Source organism: Diachasmimorpha longicaudata, chromosome 4 (assembly GCF_034640455.1).
Source record: "Diachasmimorpha longicaudata isolate KC_UGA_2023 chromosome 4, iyDiaLong2, whole genome shotgun sequence".
In the NCBI taxonomy this organism is placed as follows: domain Eukaryota; kingdom Metazoa; phylum Arthropoda; class Insecta; order Hymenoptera; family Braconidae; genus Diachasmimorpha; species Diachasmimorpha longicaudata.
Window position 1 is genome coordinate 7,729,751 of NC_087228.1, and position 20,005 is coordinate 7,749,755.

At 42.2% G+C, this 20,005-nt stretch overlaps 4 protein-coding genes across 6 annotated transcripts; 1 reads left to right on the forward strand and 3 right to left on the reverse strand.

Moving 5' to 3' along the window:
• Window positions 1-651: 651 nt before the first annotated feature.
• On the reverse strand, window positions 652-6,456 carry LOC135161966 (2-oxoisovalerate dehydrogenase subunit beta, mitochondrial). The gene is made up of 8 exons (XM_064120007.1): window positions 6,285-6,456; window positions 6,133-6,210; window positions 5,233-5,435; window positions 4,442-4,597; window positions 3,528-3,699; window positions 3,064-3,209; window positions 1,756-1,842; window positions 652-1,388 (listed from the first exon to the last, which is right to left on the reverse strand). Exons 1-8 carry the CDS (start codon window positions 6,427-6,429, stop codon window positions 1,248-1,250), a joined length of 1,128 nt encoding a protein of 375 aa, XP_063976077.1. The 5' UTR covers window positions 6,430-6,456; the 3' UTR covers window positions 652-1,247.
• Window positions 6,457-6,507: 51 nt separating this feature from the next.
• Window positions 6,508-14,666, forward strand: LOC135161965 (centrosomal protein Cep290). Its single transcript, XM_064120006.1, has 5 exons — window positions 6,508-7,476; window positions 7,615-8,663; window positions 9,068-9,468; window positions 10,104-14,374; window positions 14,455-14,666. The coding sequence occupies exons 1-5, from the start codon at window positions 7,297-7,299 to the stop codon at window positions 14,518-14,520; spliced, it is 5,967 nt and encodes a 1,988-aa protein (XP_063976076.1). The 5' UTR covers window positions 6,508-7,296; the 3' UTR covers window positions 14,521-14,666.
• A 125-nt stretch (window positions 14,667-14,791) lies between these two features.
• Window positions 14,792-16,739, reverse strand: LOC135161967 (eclosion hormone). 3 transcript variants are annotated; one of them, XM_064120008.1, is made up of 3 exons: window positions 16,693-16,739; window positions 15,100-15,199; window positions 14,792-14,991 (listed from the first exon to the last, which is right to left on the reverse strand). In XM_064120008.1, exons 2-3 carry the CDS (start codon window positions 15,191-15,193, stop codon window positions 14,822-14,824), a joined length of 264 nt encoding a protein of 87 aa, XP_063976078.1. In that variant the 5' UTR covers window positions 15,194-15,199; window positions 16,693-16,739; the 3' UTR covers window positions 14,792-14,821. The 3 variants fall into 3 exon arrangements, with proteins under 3 accessions (XP_063976078.1, XP_063976080.1, XP_063976079.1); XM_064120010.1 differs by lacking the exon at window positions 16,693-16,739 and adding an exon at window positions 15,733-16,663; XM_064120009.1 differs by lacking the exon at window positions 16,693-16,739 and adding an exon at window positions 15,725-16,663.
• Window positions 16,740-17,150: 411 nt separating this feature from the next.
• LOC135161199 (dentin sialophosphoprotein-like) lies at window positions 17,151-20,000 on the reverse strand. The gene has a single exon (XM_064118563.1). The coding sequence runs from the start codon at window positions 19,618-19,620 to the stop codon at window positions 17,779-17,781; it is 1,842 nt and encodes a 613-aa protein (XP_063974633.1). The 5' UTR covers window positions 19,621-20,000; the 3' UTR covers window positions 17,151-17,778.
• Window positions 20,001-20,005: the final 5 nt, after the last annotated feature.

Below are 20,005 nucleotides of genomic sequence, written 5' to 3' on the forward strand. Positions count from 1 at the left end.
CACGTCTCTGGGTCTTTGTATTGTCGTTAATTTCCGATGATAAATGTCATCTTGAAATATCGTATTTATATAAAAGCTCTATTGACGCACGACAGATTATCCTTTCATTTTCATTTAATCTCCTTTATTTGCTCTCGCTTTTTTTGTTCGCCATTACGTCTTCCTTTCACTCACCTTTCCCCGGACGGGCTCGATGAAAGACGTGTTATCAGTTACCGTTGAAACTCGATCGCCGGCGAGAATCAGTGGCATCATCCGGCCATTTTTCGAGGAGAAGAGAAGGCGGCATAATTCAGGTGGAAGTGGCCTCCGCCATAATCGGGCCAGGGTCAGAGGTATCTGCAGCTTACACCCGTTTCGCGGAATTCCTTCGGTGAATTTTTAAAAAGATTTGTGAACGCAATCAATTTCACTGATGTTCAAAAATACGTTTCTATTTGGGATGAGTTAACACTCATTTTCAGCTTCAAATTATTCTTCGTGAAACTCCTTAGGCGACTTCGGCGAAGGTTGCGTTAAACGTTTAACGCCACTCGGGAGGAGAAGATTGAGAGAAAGAGTGCGAAAGAGAGAGTAAAGTACAGGCGTCTGACTATACGATATTCGCGAGAAATATAGATAAATATGGAAATATAGATAAAATAGACGGAAGACATTAAACATCGTATTTTATTTATCACAATCCAGCTGCAAATATTATACAGATTAATGCTCTAGTCGTTAATCTTATTAAATATTTCTAGAAAATGAAGCGACATAATTCAACGCGTGAGGGAATTTTTCGAAGTGTTATAAGAGTTATAATTAAAAACATTCTTGATTGGAAGGATTATTTAAAAGAAAATATTTCAATAGTCCCCCAAACTTTTAAAACATTTCCTACAAACAATTGAATTAAATTATTTTATTTGTGAAATGCAACAGCAGCGTAGTTAAGAGTGCCCGAAAAGAATAATTTCAATAGTTCTGATAATAATGAATAATTGATGAAAATAATAATAACGAATGCAACTGTCTGTTGGTTTGAGAGATCCTGCGGTATCGATAAATCACATGTGTAGATAAAATTACCCACAGGAGGCTGGACCGGACCTGCAAGTCGGTTGCCATGCGCCTCAACGTTGAAATAATGTTCTTGCTAGGTGATACCGGTTGCGGGCACGTGAATAAAACGTGACACATGTAATAGTATTAATAGGTTCAAAGGTAGAAAATAAACGAAAAAATATCATTGGCTCAATGTAACACTAGTATTTTAAGATTCTCTTGATGGCGTCGAAGCAGCGCCACTTGTCTGGCAAATAGAAAGGCTCGAAAATGTACGGAAAGGGTGTGTCCCACCCGGTGACCCTCTGAATCGGTGCCTCGAGATGCAAAAAGCATTCCTCCTGAAATAATTTAAAATTAATTGATTTTCCATTTACTGAAATTATACTGAAGTTATCACAGATGGAAATGAATTTTTTCTCTTTCCTTTCCATCAACAAATTGCGATTCAATACAAAGATACCGCTTGGTTATCTCGGTAATCGGATGAAAGGAGATCGGTTGAAAGAAATCGGATAAGGAAAAGGTGCGTGATCCTTGCATGTCCTTGATAAGAGAAACGATCGAATAGAATAACGTTACCGATATATTCACGTATCACGAACTGCGCTCACATATCGTGCGATGGTGAATGGTGAGATATAGAATCGGTGAATTTTCAATCAACCGGGTGAATGCCATTGTGGATATTTATGTGGACAACAGTACCTGAACAGTAGCCGCAATTTCACCACCAAATCCGTTAGTCATAGGTGCCTCGTGCGCTATTACCAGTCGTCCAGTTTTCTTCACAGACTGCCAAACAGCATTCGGGAAAATTGAAAATTTTTATTAATATAGGAATGATAATTTTTCTAATTTAATGAGGAATTGTGTTGGACTTGTGCTTGAAATGAGACGAAGAGAAATTAAACCTTTATTTTTCATTCTGTGTAAACAGTAATAATTCTCGAGTCGATCATCGGAAATACTGACGGAAAACTAATATTGGGACGAAGCAATATTTTTTCCCGATCACTCCTGCCAACACAATATCATCAATGATTCTGCGTTAGCCATTAAAATTTCATAAATTATCTTTTAATACTGGCTCAAGGGTCAATATCGCTGACCTCACGTTTTTTCGCTTCCTCCAATCACATTCGACATAAAAAAAATGATTTACTGTCTTCTCGTGATAACACATTGTTACCATAATAATAAATCCATTATTTATGCGAGTGGTGTTAAGTGGCTCGTCGCAGAAAGTTGTTTCAACTATCACAACCCCATCGTCAATCCCGGACATGCACTGGCACACAAGTGCCTCAATACATTGACACGATATTAAATCCATATCTGCATTCATCCTCATCTGCAAACAGTCGAATGAACCACTCGCTTCCAACTCATCTCGACTCGCATTGCGATAGACTCGTGCAGTCGACGTCTTCGCTTTTTTTTTTTCAATCGTCAAGCGTTAATGAGACAGCATTTCTCAATTAAGAAATCTCAATTAAAGTGACGATTCGAGCATGTCATCGACGCCTTCACCACCGAGTCATTGAATCCTGCGCTCAATTTCATCCGTAAAAAAAAAGTTGATCTCTAAATGTCGCTGTCTTGAGAATATCAAATACCCAGTGCGAAATTGTCCGTATCAGAGTTACGTGAAACGAGTTTCCAATTACGAAGTTATAACCACGTCAGTAACATTATCCACCAACAAGTACCGTTACCTCTGCTCTCAATAGTTTTACAGTTCATGGAGTATCATTAACTAGCGGCATCGATTAGCGTAAATCAGTGACATTAGCAGTGACGAAAATATGTACAGAATAGGTTCAATCACTTGACTCTTCGCTATCTCATTATTAATTTTCTGTTACGTCTGGTCCATTATTATCTCCTGTATTATTTTATTTATGATTTTGTGGTAAACAAGATGTGATGCAACAGCCAGTTGGCTGATCATGATACGACAGTTAATTTTCTCATTTATCGTGGGCGATATTGATCGATTGGAAAATTGATTACCTTGCAGACGGCCTCGATGTCCCAGGGGAGTATCGATACGAGGTCCACGACCTCGCAGCTTGCATTGAGTTTCTTATCAACTATATCAGCAGTCTCCAGTAAAACGTGTACCTGACTGCCCCAACCAACAAGTGTCACGGAATTTCCTGGTGATGATAAAGTTAGAATTCATTATTTTTAACGAAATTCGCTGCTACTTCCTGGAAGAACTACTGGCCAGCGCCCGGGGGCCTTCTGCCAGGTATTTACGTATTATAGACCCGATAACTGGTAAGTACGAAAAAAAATTGTATTGTTTTACTGAGTGACGAATTTTGGTCCGGAACGTCACCCCACTTGCCCAACGGTGACAATCGGTTCATATTGCTTTGTGTATTTTAACAATGCGACCGAGGTTGAGCCCTTATTTGGAATTATTGGGAATGGTCTGTGAGACGTTTGCGATGCATCGCAAGATGATTTACCTTCTCTCAGGACTTCAGCCTTGCCAATTGGCGTTCTGAATTCACCAGTGGGTACGTCATCCACGGCAGCTCGATAAAGTGCCTTGGGTTCGAATATTATGCATGGATCCGGATCCTCGATACAACTCAACAGCAGGCCTTTCGCCTGAATTGGACCTCGAGGCACAACAATCTGCAAATCATCGGTTTTTACTTTCGACGAGGAATAAAAAGGATTGAGGGAGAGAGAGAGAGAGAAAAAAGGGTCGAATGAAAATTGCAAGTGGATGAAAGGATACGCTGGACCCGAGTGAAAGGTTGGAGAATGGGAGGGAATGATGGGCGATTGATAACGCTTGTGGTTATTATTGTTCGTTGAGTGATACAATCTGGTATTGAATGACAATGATGCCACGACCTTTAGGATCATTGGTAGCTCGTGTGTCAGCTGTTCATTAATTATTCCGAGTTGAATGGAACTCATTTGCGGGATGATGTGAGTGAACTTTAAATATCATGCTGATAGCGCGGAATTTGAAGTTTCGAGCTGATGAATGCTGCCATCTGCGGGTCTAGGATGGCATTGGGGGGGTTCGAGCGATTGGGGCTACTGGTGGTAGAGGGCAGGAGCTCGTAGGAAAGTGCGGCGATTCCGCTTCCTTCGAGCTCTAGAGTGTCGGACGAGTCTTTACTGTTTTACCTACGAGGAGGAGCTTGACAGTGTCTGGGTAAACGGCGTCGGGGCAGAGGAGTCAATCCTGGTTGGGTACAAATTGTTAGAATTGGAACGGGTGGACGAACAGAAAAAATTGTTCACTAGGTCTAGCTTATATGAAGTCAATATTGACTGAGTGACAATCGTGGGAATCTTCTTTACCCTTGGGAAGGAACCAAAGTAGTTTAGGAAGTTTTCCAGTGGTAGATTTCAATTTTACCTTCAATCCTGGGGTATGAGCGTAATAGGCCTCCGGACTCTGGGAGTGGTATAGCCCACCGTGACCAACAGCTCCGCACGGGGTGCGAATTGTCAACTTTCCACAGTCAAACTGCCCGCCACTTCTGTACCTCATTTTCGCTGCCTCGTTAACCAACTGGTGGTATAAATGTTAATTTAAATTATTCTCATTACGTCGGAGTGAGACCGAGGGAATCCCCTCTTTTTCTGTTATCATTACATTTCGATAAGGCCCTTATTGCCTCTTCCACTTCTCCTCTCCCTTTTTTGCATTGCCATGGGACAAGTTTTACAACTGTAACCCACATGGTTAGTACTGAGGGAAACCACGGAAAACCCTAGCCAGGCGACGGTCCATAATGCAGGGATCCTAGTGTGTTCATCAGTTACACTGACTCGGTGAACACAGTAGATCTCTACATTTATAACGGACGCCGGGAGACCCACGGGGAGAGGTGCGGCTAAGCCGACACTCGTCCAAGTACTCGCTAGAATAAACGGTGCGTCGTGTGGACGACCACCGGAGGCGCACATCATCCGTTTGACAATTACCGTTCCTTCCCAACCCGCAAGTTTTTTTTTGTAAGAAAAATAATTAGCAGTTGTAATGAAAATTGACAATCAAAAAAGAAAATTTGCAATTTCTTTATGAAAAAATTTCAATCTCCAATTTTATTCTCTTAATTTTTTGAGGCCCGAGGTCTGGAGAAGGGAAAATCTTTCCAAAAAAGAGTTTCAGAGGAAGAAATCGATTATTTTTATTAAACTTGCCTGATCAAAAGCCGGAAATGTGTAATCGGCAAATTGCATTTCCGCGATAGCTGTTACACCCTGATTGGCAAGACCAATTCCAAATCCCGCGATACCTTGTTCACATAATGGGGTATTGAATATCCGATCAGCTCCAAATTGATCTTTCAGGCCCAAAGTGCACCGGAAGACTCCTCCAAAGGCGACATCCTCGCCGAAAATAACTAGTCAATAATCAAAATAACTGAGTCAGGGAAAAGTATGTGAATAAATCACGTATCGTATAATTTGCATGCAACGTGTTTTATTACATTTTTTATCATGAAATAGACGGCGGGTCAATAACACTGGACGCTTGACTGGATATCGGAGTAGTATCTAACCGCCCTCGATCGCGGAGTATAATTAAATAATTTATGATGACATATTCATGTGACATTTCGGAGTATCCACTTCCCTATCATACTGATGTGAATAATATCATTGTTTAGCATATCAAGATCCCTCGAGCAGTAAACAATTCTGTCGAGACTTTTATTTGAACAATTTCTGGACTTAAATTTTGCCATTTTTCGTTCCGAATGAAAGCTTTGAAACGTATAAATATAAAATGTGAGCGCCATGTGTGTATGTGCGTATGGTCGTGGTCTTGGCTCATTAATTATTTCATATAATTATTTTTATTTTATGTTAAAAAAATTCTATTCATCAGAAAATGTCCTCTACAATTTTGTCTTTCTACTTTGAATAAATCGTCGGTCCGTTGAAATCGAACGGTGGTCCAAATCGGGTAAACACTAGGGTATGTCGTCACCAAAGGAGATAAGATTGTAGTTCATTGCATCAACAAAGACTCAGTTGAATTAATTTTCTCATCCAGAAATGATCAAAATTAGAGAACAATCGATTATCATAATATACCTGCTGTTGGATCTCGTGCCAATGCCAATTTTAGTCCGTCGTTTATCGCCTGGAACATGTTCAGCCTTTGGGTTTCCCCTATAAGATAATATCGAATGATCGTAATAATGCGATAGTTCGGGATTTTCCGGGGAATAAAGAAATCGCGTTACCCCCATTTTGCGATTTTTTGTCCGGCACAAATGTGAAGTGCAAACTCCTGGAGAAAATGTTATTTTCACGTGGTACAATCGTCACTGGATTCGATAGCTTTGATCGCGTGTGCCGAAAGCCCGTACACAACTTGGTGAGAAGCATGCTCGATAAATACTATCCGCCACGCAGAAATGATAACGTAGTTTAGGTGTCTCTTATATAAGTCATTTACATTGTCGCAATCGAGCGGTCGATTATCGAGTGAGGTGACTAGCTAAAGAATTCCAGCAAATTCTTATTTTGCAATGATTTTTTTTTCCATTTTAAATTCGTTAAAAATGTTTTTTTATGGGGGGAGTAAAACGAACTTTTTTATTTCAAAGTTTACTCATTGTAATCATAGTAAACATTATGTACACAGAAAAATTGTTCATAGGAATTGTCGTGCGAGTACTGAAAATTCTATCTCTTGACAATCGTGAATTTTGAATTCATTCCACCGGAATTTGATAATGATAATAATAGCGTATTAATGACAATAATAAATTGTGAAAATAATGAGGAATAAAAATCCACAAGATTTCTATTCATGAGTCCCACTGGTCACAGTGCCATTGCCCAGGCCCATCGGCCTCAACATTTGCAGCCCATTCTTCACATGTCTGGCACTGGATCCATTTCCCACCAGTTTCGTAGAAACATTTTTCATACTGGGGGGGGGGGAACAAAATGTAAAGGCTCGAGAAGGTGCATATGTGTGGAAATAAAAATAAAAAATAAGATAACATTGTAAAAAAATTTTTTTTCCACCCTCCCTCCGAATTAAATGTCGAATTTTGTTGCCACCCCTATGCCCGAGCCTGCCACGTGTTTATCCCCACTGCTGTATTCGATTCAGTTGCCATGACAACAAATGTACGCGTTCATACAAACCCAGGTGAATGCCACAATGAAACAAACGTCAGATGCAGCCAGTTGTGTCAATCCGTAGTGTCTAAATGACTGTAAGCTGCCGTAAAAATCTTAAAAATGGTGCAAATCGATTGGGCTCGTATACGAGCTGTCAAAGCCACATCATTAGCAGACGAAGAGATCGAGGATTTATTTCCAATGGTGATAAAATGCGATACCGAGGAAGTTGATGATATCTCTGACTTGCGTGCTCTCATGAAGTTATCGCAGGAGATGTTGCAGTACAAGGATAATCAGGTAAGTAAATAATTCAATTACTGAAATGGCGCTATTAAATTTTATTACCCAAAATGGGAGGATAATAGTGTAACTGGGCCTTCCCTGTAAATAATAAACCGTTTTCAGCCAGTTTTCACTGATTATCCTCGCTTCCAGGTGGAATCGTTATTATTAGAATGTGACGAACTAAAAGAAAAATTAGCGACTGCCTCATCATCATCAAAGACTACCCGGAGACCCCCGGAGACTGATGGCATTGAGGAAGCCGACAACGGTCAGAAACTTCCGGACTCCTCCCTCGTTGAACACTACGAAGAGACTCTCCAAGCCAAGAACGAAAAGATAAAGACTCTGCTGCTGGAACTGGAGGGAATCGAGAATGAGAACATTGACTTGAAACAAAAATTGGAAACATTGAAAGAAGAGATGGAGGACGCCACCGAGAGCATGAATGACATGACCAATGAGCTGGACGATTTGCGAAGGCAAAAGGTGATGTCCAAGGAGGAGCTGAAGCATTTGAAGCAGGAGAAGACAGCTCTGCTGACCCAGATTGAGGAGATAACGTCGCAGCAGCTCGACAGAGACAAAATAATCGACGAGTTCGGGGCGGCCATCGACATCCGGGTGTCAGAATGGAAAGACATTTTGGATGATAAAGACGCGATGATAGCCCAGTTGAAGGAACAAGTGTCGCATTCGAGGATTCACAGCTCCACGGGGATGAGAGAACCCCAGACGTCCCAGATTGTCTATCTCAACGAAGAAATTGAGAGGAGAGACGCCGCCATCGGCGATCTGGAGGTAAAACTCCTGGAGGCGGCAAAAGACTTGAACGAGAGTGCGGGTGTCATTGAGGAGCTGAAGAGGAGTAATAAAAAGCTGGAGAAGATTGGAAAACGCAAGGAGCACAGGGACTTGTTGAGGAAGACACAAGAGGCGCACGAGAGGATTGCTGGACTCCAGGAATCGCTGAAGGTGGCGGAGGAGAATTTAATGCAGAAGAGCGAGCAGCTCTGCGAGCTGTTGGACACTCTGAGACGATACGAGGACAGGGATCAGGGACTTGCTGAGGCTCTAGGGGAGGTCAAGGAGTTGAAGAGGCAGCTGGAGGCGAAGAGTCAGCACATCCAGGATCTGGTGACTGTCATCAATAAACTGGAGAATCTGAGCTCTCATCAGGATATGCAAATCGCAGCGATGAGGTTTTCAAGTCTCTTCCCGAATTCATTACGCACTGATTGCGTTCCTTGTTTTTTTTTATTGTTTAAAGGGCTTCAGGCCCAGTTGGATAGACGGAACTATTTAAGATAGATGTTTTTGTTCTTATATTTTATCTAAAGATTTGATGCGGTTTTGTATCAAGAAGAGATGTACAGAAAAAATGAAAATATTTTGAAAAAAAAGTAACAAAAAAACCAAAATAATGATCAGACCATTTTTAATTAATATGCTAAGATAAATACATATTTTCATTTTTTTTGTGGACCTCTAGTTGATCCAGGACTCCACCGCAGTTTCCCATAGAATAGAAAAAAAAATATCTACTCCAGATAGTTCAATCTATCCAACTGGGACGAGTTCCTTGTTAATTACTTTTTTACTGTAGGCAAAAGTTGGGATTACCCGAGGACGAGGAAGTGTCAATCGAGGGTGTTACGTCGAGACATCAGCAAGAAGCTGAAATTAAAAATCAGTTGATGCAGAAGAATTCCGGACTTGAGCAGGAAAATGTGGACCTGAAGGCTGATATACGAACTCTGAAATACAAATTGAATAAATTAGGAGAGAAAATAATTATGTCGCGCGAGGCATCTGACTCTCGGCGACGATCATTACGCTCTGATCCGTCGGCTAGTGTTAATTGGGTGGCGGAGCAGGAGATCATAAGTCTGAAGCACAAGACGGAAATGGATGGGCTTCAGGAGAATATACGAATGATCGTTGAGGAAAACGAGGCGTTGAGGAAAGGATTGCATGAGATTCTGGATAGCATTCATGATCAAGATGGTGAATTTTCTTGATTTTGATGGTACTGGTGTAATGCACAATCTCCTATTATCATCCACAACTCTGACAGTCATTTTTCTTAATTTCGAAGGGAAGCCTTGTATTCGACGGATTTTTCGATTCTCTAATTTCAATTGGAAGTTATCTAGAATATCAATCAATCAATCAGCAATCAATTTCAATTGCAATCTATTAGGAAACGCGGAGACACGATGTTTTTTATTCATGTCCATGCGTATGTGCCCGAAAATTCGTAAATTCCAAGTTTTTTCTCAGAAAATTCTACATAATACCGTAAACTTTGTTGTTAAAAATTCTGTCTATGCGTATGTGCCGGTTCGAGATATTACACCTTTTGTGTGAATGTATTACCTTGAATATCTCATGTACCACTGAACAGATTTTTTTTTTTCAAAATTGCCATTTTGCCACAGCAAGTTATAATTTGTAATGATCATAACTTTTATCGTATGGAAGCATCAGACGTTGGAATGAAGGAAAAATCACATGACTTCTGTCGAATAAATTCTTTTCTACACTTTGGAATCTACAACACCACATCTATCATGTGTTCTCTTCATCAATTTCCATTTGGAGCATTAAAAATATTTAGATTGCTTTCAACTTTTCTCCAGGAAAAGGAACAGTCGATGTTCAATCCAACACTCTTGAACGCCTCCTGGAGGCGCTGGATGTGAGACACTTAGCTGGGTGGTATCATCCAGCTATGAGACTCCAAGAACGTCTGAATGTCGTTCAAGGAAGCAACGCCGAATTGAGAGGTCAGATAAAGCACTTGAGAAAGGAAAATCAAAGGAAAGACGACTTACTTCGGAGATTAGCAACGAGAAGGGACACGAAGTCCGAAAAATCTTCCGCCGAAGTGTCTGAATCAGATAATGAAGACGTCAAGACAATGATATCAGACATGCAGCGACTTCAATCTGCCTATCGTGAAGAGCTCGAAAACTGGGAGCAGGAGCGAGAGTCTCTTCGAAAAGAGAACGAAGAGCTCAAGGAAGTGAACGAAAAATCCACAGCGCAGTTGGAGATATTTGAGATAGACCTGAAGGCGATTGAATCCGGTGAAGAAGAGACTCAGAAAGCTTTGGCCGCAAGAACCAGAGAATGTTCGGAATCGGCAATTAATCTCATCGTCGTCGCCAGGAAATGTTCAGCAGCTGAGTCTCTTCTCAGTAAAGAGTCAGCAAAACTGTTTCAAGTGAAGAAAGACGCTGTTGCGGCCGAAAGCACTTACAGAAAAATCGTCGCTGATGTGGATAAACGTTCTAACTTATTGGAGAACAAAGTCAAGACTTTAGAGCGTAATCTTCTGAACTCTGTCCGTAAGACCGAGTACAATGATCTGAAGGAGAAGTACGATGAAGTCAGTATGCGTTTGAGAACATCATATGAGCTACAGTTTGGGGTGAACACTGGCGAGGATTCCAAAGGATCGACTGATCGATCTGACTCTGCCATTCACTCACCCGGATCCAAACCGAAAGAAGATAACATCAAGAATCTCCTAACAATCAACTCCGAACTCAGAGATCAGCTCATCCAAGTTCAAAACACTTTATCGCAGTATTTGCAGGCTCCACCTTCACAGGATGAAGAGAACAAAATCAGTGAACTTCAGGAGGAGATCGGCGTTCTAAAAATCGAGAACGAAAATTTGTTGAGAACTTTGGCGATTTCTCGTGAAGAAGCGCAGATGCATTACACAATAAATTCACTGAAGACTCTGGAGCTTGATAACTTGCGACATCAAGTCCTGGATCTCCAGGCGATCTCCGAGGACAAGGAGACAATCGCTCGTTTGGGATTCGAGCTGAACAATTCCAAAGCTATGGAAATAGAAATGAGCAAACGAAAAGCTCAACTGGAATCCGATGTTTCTCAACTGCGAAGTAATCTGGAGGTGGCGATAAACAAACGAGATGAGGCTAAAGCTAGACTCGAGGAGTTTCGCAGTCACTGCAGCATCAAATGCAAAGTCTACCAAGAAACCGTCGATTTCTTGCAGATCCAGTACTCTGGGAGTACATCAATCACGTCATTGCAGAGATACGGGGATATGCTACAGAAATTGAATAAAAGCCGAGAAGAAATATCGTCGATGTTCAAAGAAGCTAAAGACCTGACTGAAGCTACGAAACTTCATCAAGACACTTTGACTAGTCGTCTTGCTCTGGTCGATCAATTGAAAGGGATTTTGGAACAGCAGATCGGGACTCCTGAGCTACAATCATTGATGCACAGTTTTTCGGAGCATTCGCAAAGTACTTTGAACGAGTATCGATACAAGAGACAAATTGCACAACTGGAGAGTGAACTCCAGCTGACAATTTCGAAATTGATTGAGTACGAATCAACGATCAGCGAAATGGAATACGAACTAGTGAACATCCAGAAGATCTGGAAGGCAAGATCCGAGACGGTAATCGTCGAGAATGTCTCTCCAGTTCACTCGGCAGTGCCTCCAGTTGTGGAGAAGATCTCAGTGTTCACAGAAGCCAGAGTCGAGAGCAATTCAGTGGCAACACAGAGTGATCCGATTGTCGAGCCGCTGCCAATGGCTCAAGTTCCTAAAGTCCCTCAGATAGAAACAATCGAGAAGATCATGTCGAGCAGACGAGAGAGCACTGATGCCACCGACAATAAGATCTTATTCCTCGAGGATCAGTTGAAGCAGGCACTGACACTAGCGTCGGACCGTTCAGCAAAGCTAATTGAATTTGAATCTCAGATCACAGAATACAAAGCTAAATTGGGAGCTCTGGACAAGGCACTGGTTGATAAAGACTCGGAGTTAGTTGAGAAAAATAAGTTGATAAACCAGAAGTCATTTGATAGCAGTGGAGACGTTGAGGAAGCGAGCAAAGCAGCATTGAAGTCAACGATCAACAGCTTACAACAGCTGATAACTCAGAAAGACGAGACCATCACCAGGTACCAGACTCTCCTCAAAGAGGATAGAGACGAGCACAGTAAGGCTGCGGCTCGTCTCCAAGAAGAGATACAGAACCTCCGGGAGGAGACATCAACTTTGAGAACTGAGACCGAGACGAAAAGAGACAAAAGTCTTCAGGAAGTGCCTGAGCGTGATACTTCTCACGCCAAAATGCCGGAAGAGAGCAAAAAAGAATCGCAACCTGACGTCGAAGTCGAAGAGAAGATCGCAAGACTGGAGGAGCAAGTGTCCACTCTCGAGGCAGATCTCCATATCGCGAGAGAACTGAGCGATCGTTGGAGGCGACTGGCTGAAGAGAGACTCCAGCACATGGATGACATCAGAGAGAAACTGGAAGCGCAGCATAAGAACGAGTTGGAGAGTTATCGAGGTGAGTTAGACAAGTGGCAAAATGAAACGAGTGCTCTTCGACAACAGCTCTCCGAGAATCGGATGAAACTATCCAAAGGGAACATTTCACTGTCAAAGGAGCTCCAGGAACGTGACACGAAGATTGAAGAGTTGACGGTGGCTTATCAACAACTTCAAAACGATATTGATATGATGGAGCAGATGAATCAGTCGCAGCCGATGAGTGTTCACAGTTTGGGAACGAATAAGACTCAGGAAGGATTGCATGGCCGCGAGGCGTCCAATCATCTACAGACGGAGCTGGATCATCTCCGACGGCAGTACAAATCTGTCATCGAGAAGGAGAAACTTTATAGAGATCAGATTGCGGATTTGAAGCAGCAGTTGAGCAGACGGTACATGGCGGAGAAGACTGAGGAGCGAAAAGCGTCGCAACGGGAGCTGCAGCTGGAGAGAAAGTTGAAGAACTTGGAGGAAGAGCTGAATAAAGCTAGACTACAACTTGATCATGAGTACAGAGTGCAAGAGGCGAAGAGGGTGAAGACAGCTGAGGAATTGTCTCTGTGGGAGAAGCAGAAGAAGTGGCAGCTGATGGCGGAAAAGCTGAAGAAGGAGTTGAAGGAGAAATGTGAAGAGTACAAAAAGTTAAGTTCAAGTTATGATAAGTTGAAAGCAGTTGTGTCCTGCATGGAGCGCGAAAAGTGGTACCTGAGAAGTAAAATCAAATCCGAGAGTGGAAACATTAGCAGCGGATTCGCAGTCCGCTCGGATTTCAACTTGAAAATTGCTGAAGATCTGCAAATTGAGTGCCAAACATTGAGAGATAGAATTAATGAATTGACGAATCGCTTGGAGTCGGAAGACAATAACCAGCTGCTGCTTCAACTGGAGAAGCAGAACCGCAGAATTGCGGCTTTAGAAATTGTTGCTGAGGGGAATTCTCATACTGTCGATCAACTGGAAAAGTTGGAAACTGCAAGGGCGACATTGGAAAAGGCGAATATTCGATTGGAGAGTGAGAATTTTGAGCTCCGGATGGATCTCGAGAAGCTGCACGTCGACACGCCCCGTCTTCGTGAAAAAGTGGACCACCTCGAGAAATATGTGAAAATACTGAAGGTCGAGAAGTCCTCGGACTCTTCGGACCGATCGTCCGAGAAAGACGAAGAGCACCCGTCAAAAAAATCGATCCTGGAACTGGAGAAAACCATTTTCGTGCTCAAGCGAATCGTCGAGAAGTTGCAGAGTGAGAACAAGAGGCTGAGAGCGAACTCCAAACATCATCATCGTCTGACTAAATTCAATTCGTCATCGGCGTCGAAAGTTAATGCTACTGACAGCAATGGAACTTTAAAACTTCAATACGAACAGGCTAAGAAACGTGTAGTTGCTCTGGAAACTGACTTGCAGTTGGCCGAGCAGAGGATTCTCATGTTGGAGAAGGCTCGAAGTGAGGAGGAAAATTGTGGAGAAATCGGCATTCTCAAACATCAACTGGCCCATAAATCCGAATTGCTGGATAAGGTTAAGCAGTTGATGACGCGAGCTGCTGCTAACGAGAAAGCCCTTCGCCAGAAGGTAATTAAGTAATTAATTATGATGAAGCACTCAATGATTTCTCTGAATATATCCAATATTGTATTATTGTTCCCTTTCAGATTCATCAAATTGAAATGAGACAAACACTCGCTACAATACCCGAATGTCACTCTTCCTCGTCATGAAGCGATACGAGTCCCAGAAATTAAATAATCAGAATTCATTGTAAATAATTATTTGTATAATTGCTGTGATGTTTCATTGTCGAAAGAATCAATCACACGTTTATTACCGTGAAATATACAATAATTAACGTGAACATAGATAAATAAATAATTGTAAAACAAAACAATGCAGTCATCTGAGATCACTCGTCTTCCAGCGAAAAAAAAATGAAACAATGAATCAACGATTGATTAGTGACAAATGCCCAATTTCCAAAGTTCAATGGAATGAAAAGTCGCGCCAGACTCGAAATGGCCCTCCCTAGTCCTCGTCCTCGTCGACCCGATGAATAAATTGCTCGATAGTGTTGATGTCCTCGCAATCCGGAATAGATTTCCCCTTGAACTTGAGGCAGGATTCAGCGCAACGCTGACCCTCGAAGTACTCGCCGAACATTCTCTTGCATTGTGCGCAGTTCCGGATACATGTACCTATTATCAAGAATGAAAATGGATAATTAACGTCAATCTATCCTTAATGAATAATAACAAAAAGCCCAAGCAACCACTTCCGTTCCTATCAGAGAGAATCTTACTGACCGACTCGGTCTTTGGTGGCGTTTGCTGATGTCGTCAGGTAGACGATGACGAGGGCGGCGAGCACCAGGAGAACGAGACGATTGAAGGACGCCATGGCTTCCTAAATATCGAAATAATTGATGAATTGATGAAGCCTGGGACACATGTTCTTGTGGTTATACGTCAAAATCCCCGAATGCCATAATTTATGAGACTAAGTTTCCAGATTCAAAATTCTTGTTAGAGGGACAGCCCTATTCCAAACTTTTCGTAGTAAATAATTACTTCCTCCGAAGGATCATTCTCGTTATCATTATCCGAAGGATCAGAACTAGGATCACAGGGAAATAAATTTTTAGTAGTCGAGGAAATTCCTTTCTGCGCACATCAGGATTCGAACTCGGAATCTTCCGATTATGAATCGGGTGCTCTCACCACGTGGTCACGTCATACTTTCAAGAAAGTCGAAATAAAAAATATTTTTATACCAACTTTCGACTTGAATTAATGCGTTAATTCTAGTTGGAAAGTGCAGAATCCGGGATTCTCACATTTGATGATAATCGTAAATGGAATTTCGGGAATTTTCACGTCCCACCGTTCCTCTCCTGTCAATCATCACTTCTATCATACAAACGTGCAATACTTGATTACTTTTCCTTCTCAATCGATTGTCCCGTTCACTCGGCCCTCTGATACCGATTATCACTCGATTTCCCTTCGAAATGACGCGAAATAAACCGCGGGTTTGTTCACAAAGCCCGAGTACTATTCGAAGGTCCCACTCCGAGGCGACTTATCTTCCCTCGCGGTATGGGCCCACAGCATCAGTTCTCGCAATATATAAAAGTCCGATGGCTTGTGGTAATTAATAATTCGTATATATCACTCGCGCTTGGAGACCTCCCCCCCAAAGCCGGCGCCTGTCCCACACCTTCAGCAATGAACACCGATACTTTTTTATGCCGACATTTTATAACCGGAATCTTCACCATCACTTCCGCGTTACCTGTTCGCCATTGTGGAATTCAATACTTGACGATCCATTGTCTCATTCCAGGATTCAGGATTGAAGGGGAGGGATTCATCGGGAAGATTATCGCACGGGGATTCCCGAAGTTTTCGGTCATTAGAATGTGATAGAAAACGGTATTGGGTTTAATGAGGAGTCGATTAGTAGTCAAAACTTTTTTGAAATGTCATCGTCATCGTCGGTTCGATAAAAATGGCATTTTACGCTGTTCGTGTTTCACGATTCGACGCGTTTTCGATAAAATTTTATTGTTATGAGATGAATACGAATTGGTTTGGTGTAATGACGACATTTTTTTATTTTTAGTTTTATAGGACTCGAACGTTGGGGCTCGTTCTACTAAATTAGATAAATGTGAGACCAAAATTAAGATCAATAGATAAGAAAAAAATTTGTTTTATGGAAGGAAACTGTGATCACAGGGAAATTATTGGTGAAATACGAGATTTAAAACGTATTTTACGATATTTTTATGATATGCTCGAATTTTTTATTAGCGTTCTGCAATTGCTGAGATGCAGAGATAATTGCCCTCCAGGAAGAATGGCCCCAATTAATGCCAAAAAGTGATGGATACTTACCTAATAATTCAAATGATTCTCCTTCTAACAATGGAAACGACTCGTTGGAAGGATTGAAGTGATACTGAAGACACTCTCCCCTGTTTTTATATCCCAACAATCTCAACCCCAAAACAACCCCCTGTGAATTCACTCCAGCCCCCTATCGCAGTGATAATTCAATTCCCTCAATTTCCAGCACTCGAAGGCAGGAAGTTCCAGTGACAATTCAGTACCGAAGTGATAAAACGAGATAAGTACTTATCTTTGCTTCAAGATTTTTAGAAATATCTCCGAATCTAAGAGAGATAGCGGAATTTTTTTTACAACATTTATTGTAGTACTCAACTCGCTCCACAAAAAAGGTTATAATAAAAATTTTGCCAGCATCCTCGGATACCGAGATATTCATCAAAAATTGGTCACCAGTCAGAAGTGACTTATCTCGTTTTACCACTTCGCTACTGAATTCTTGCGAAGAATTTTTTTTGGGAAGAACCGTTATCCCAATTCTTTTACTTCGGGCGATTTATTATTTCTCCGCCAGAATCATACCATCAGTTCTCACACCGATCATTCACAGCAGAATATTTATTTCCTTGGATGAATTGAATAAATTATCACCAACTTCCGGGTTTTAATTTAGTCACGTCGAATACGGAAATAATGGTGACCCTTACACCAACCATATTAATCAAAATGTTGGCATTAACTCTAGATAAAGATTATAAACAACATTGTATTACTCAACAGTGATTGGCTATCACGATGTATTTATTAACAATTTATCAGCAGTCAGGAAGAGACCTTGCGACTGTGAATCCACCGCATCATCCGTTACGAGCTTTGGATTTTTTAATGTGAAATTTCTTAGGCGATTTCGGAAAAGGTTGTGTTAAACGTTCAACACTTCACTGGGGATGAATAGCGTTGAACGTCTAACGCCACTCGGAAAGAGAACAGCAATTTATCTCACTTGAAAAAAATGTTTTTCAAAATTTTCTCTTCGAATTTTTGGAGGGCAATTTTCCGGAGATCTTTTTTTGAGAGATTTATTCCTAATAAATTTTATCTTATATTAAATTACATGGATTTCTTCGAGTATCACTAAGATGTTTCATTTGTTCCGTGCGGAACTCCACGCACCCAATTTTTTTCACCTTTACTCGAGGGGAAGTTGTACTCCAGGACCCAGTGTTTGTAGTATTTTCCCCGATTATTCCCCTCGTCCCTCCCCTTCATCTTATCCCTCTGGTCTTCGTATTGAGGCAGTTTCGATAAGAACTTTCTCACTCTCTGTCCATCAACCTTCACTTCTCTGTCTCCGTCCACTTGACGCGTCTGGAATTTGGGATTGACATCATCACTAGACTGATCCCGGTGATGATCATCAGCAGCTGCGTAGACAGCTTCGTTCCTAGTCTCGGCGGACTCGAAGTAGTCCTGCAGCTCATCCTGATACTCCTCGTTCCCTCCTGTATGTGCCTTCGACTCCTGACGTTCATCTCCAGATCCTTCAGACTCATCACTTCGTCCAGACCCGCTATCATCTCCAGAATCATAAAAATCCCTGAATTGCTCCTCGTCAACCTCATCCTCACTCTCACCCTCACCCTCACCCTCATCACCAGGTTTTCTCCTCGATGCTTTCACCCTTGACTCTTTATGTTTCCTCCCATCTCGATGAAACAGCTCATCGATAAATCTGTCGAGATCAAAAGGCTTCGCGTAGTCCTCGATATCGAACGAAATCGGCTCCTCCTCAGCTGATCCTGTGATATTTTTAGAATAAAAATTAGCCCCACTTGGCTCTTCACCTTTGTCTTCACGACTCGAATGTTTAATCGGTCGTTCCTCCTCCGGCCTCACAGTCAACTCGCTGTCCTTACCACTCCTTCCGGTATCACTTCTTCCTCGAGACGTATCTGCCGAGTCATTGGCCAGTTTTTTTCCAACACTAAGATCCTCACGGGCTCCATCACTTTCCCTCCCACCAAACGATGAAGATCCTTCTCCTTCTTCAAGTGGCTGCCCTCCAGGGTCAACAGCATCGTTGTCCAGATCACTGTCACCGGCGGATTTGTCCTTGGAGAGGCGGTCGTTGTCGTCCAGACTCTCCTCCCGTCTGTCGGTGTAATCCGGCACTTCGACGTACGGAATATTCGCAGGATTGTAAGGAGATATGTCAGGTGGATTGTCCTGTTGTGGAGAGCTATTGATGACTGCCTGGTGATCCTGGAGACTCACGTAAGTGCCGTTCGACTCCTTTGTCTCGAGACTGATCTTCTGAGGCTCTTCGCTAACGTTGGAAGGATCCGTTTCCGGGACGACGATTCTCCCCAGGAATTTAGTCGGATCCACCGGAGCATTCAGGTCTGATATCTCTATTGGTGAAGTCTCGTTGCAGTCCTGGATGACTTTGATGTAGGGAAGCGGCATCGGGCCTTTTGGAAGCGACTTTACGGCTTTTGGAAGCACCTCCGCGTGTTTTGGGAGCGGCTCCGCAGATTCTCGAAGTGACGTCCTGTCTTTTGGAAGTTGCAGAACTCTGATCGGTTCCTTCAGTCCTGACGACGCTCTCCTGAATGATTCACTAGGTACTGCGACCCTTTGGGAGATCTTTTTACTCTGGAAGTTGGGATATTTCGGCTGATCCTCGAGGCTCAATTCCGGGTGACGATATAAGACGTCCGGTTTCACCCCCACAAACTCTAGATTCGAATACCTCTTTCCTATTTTGGATTTGGGTGGATGATTGGGAACTGGAGTCGGGTGGAGGTTGTCTGTTGATCGTTTGAAACGCGGGGGAATTTTGGGCTTTAGATATCTGGGCTTGAACACCTCCGAGAATTTCCATGATGATGTTATTGTGTTTCTCGGGGGCTCGGGAAAAAACAGGCCCTTGGTCAGTGATTGGAAGGACGTGGAGGGTAATGGAACGGTGTCCATCACGTTCAGATGGGGTCTCCTAAACTTCGCACCTGCGAGATAGAATTCTGTCCAGGGGGTTCCAATTTTATTTCTCTGAAAATACGATCTTAGGGTTCACACAAATTTTGAACTTTTCTCACTTCGCACAGAAAAAACTAATTGTAAAATAGTAGATTATGATTACGTAATTTACGTAATTTTTATAGACGTCAATTTACGAATTTGAAAATCTCGCAAATTACGTTTTAAGTCTCGTATTTTACCACTGGTTTTTTTGTGTTGATTACTGTGCAATTTCTTCGTCTACGTGACTTTTGCAAACCAAAATTACTGCTGTGCATTCGTGGATGTTCCCCAGATGATTAAAACCTTCCAGAGACGGGTTTTAAATTGGTTTAATGGC

What these genes read in the sequence shown, in the direction of transcription:
- LOC135161965 (XM_064120006.1), top strand. Translation starts at nt 7,297, where the DNA reads ATGGTGCAAATCGATTGGGCTCGTATACGAGCTGTCAAAGCCACATCA. An exon ending in TAGCATTCATGATCAAGATG is followed by an intron (nt 9,469 to 10,103) that starts GTGAATTTTCTT and finishes ACTTTTCTCCAG; the next exon opens with GAAAAGGAACAGTCGATGTT. An exon ending in AGAAAGCCCTTCGCCAGAAG is followed by an intron (nt 14,375 to 14,454) that starts GTAATTAAGTAA and finishes GTTCCCTTTCAG; the next exon opens with ATTCATCAAATTGAAATGAG.
- LOC135161966 (XM_064120007.1), bottom strand. Translation starts at nt 6,429, where the DNA reads ATGCTTCTCACCAAGTTGTGTACGGGCTTTCGGCACACGCGATCAAAG. An exon ending in GGCTGAAGTCCTGAGAGAAG is followed by an intron (nt 3,210 to 3,527) that starts GTAAATCATCTT and finishes TATCATCACCAG; the next exon opens with GAAATTCCGTGACACTTGTT. An exon ending in AAATTGCGGCTACTGTTCAG is followed by an intron (nt 1,389 to 1,755) that starts GTACTGTTGTCC and finishes AAATTATTTCAG; the next exon opens with GAGGAATGCTTTTTGCATCT.
- LOC135161199 (XM_064118563.1), bottom strand. Translation starts at nt 19,620, where the DNA reads ATGGACACCGTTCCATTACCCTCCACGTCCTTCCAATCACTGACCAAG.
- LOC135161967 (XM_064120008.1), bottom strand. Translation starts at nt 15,193, where the DNA reads ATGGCGTCCTTCAATCGTCTCGTTCTCCTGGTGCTCGCCGCCCTCGTC. An exon ending in CGCCACCAAAGACCGAGTCG is followed by an intron (nt 14,992 to 15,099) that starts GTCAGTAAGATT and finishes TCTTGATAATAG; the next exon opens with GTACATGTATCCGGAACTGC.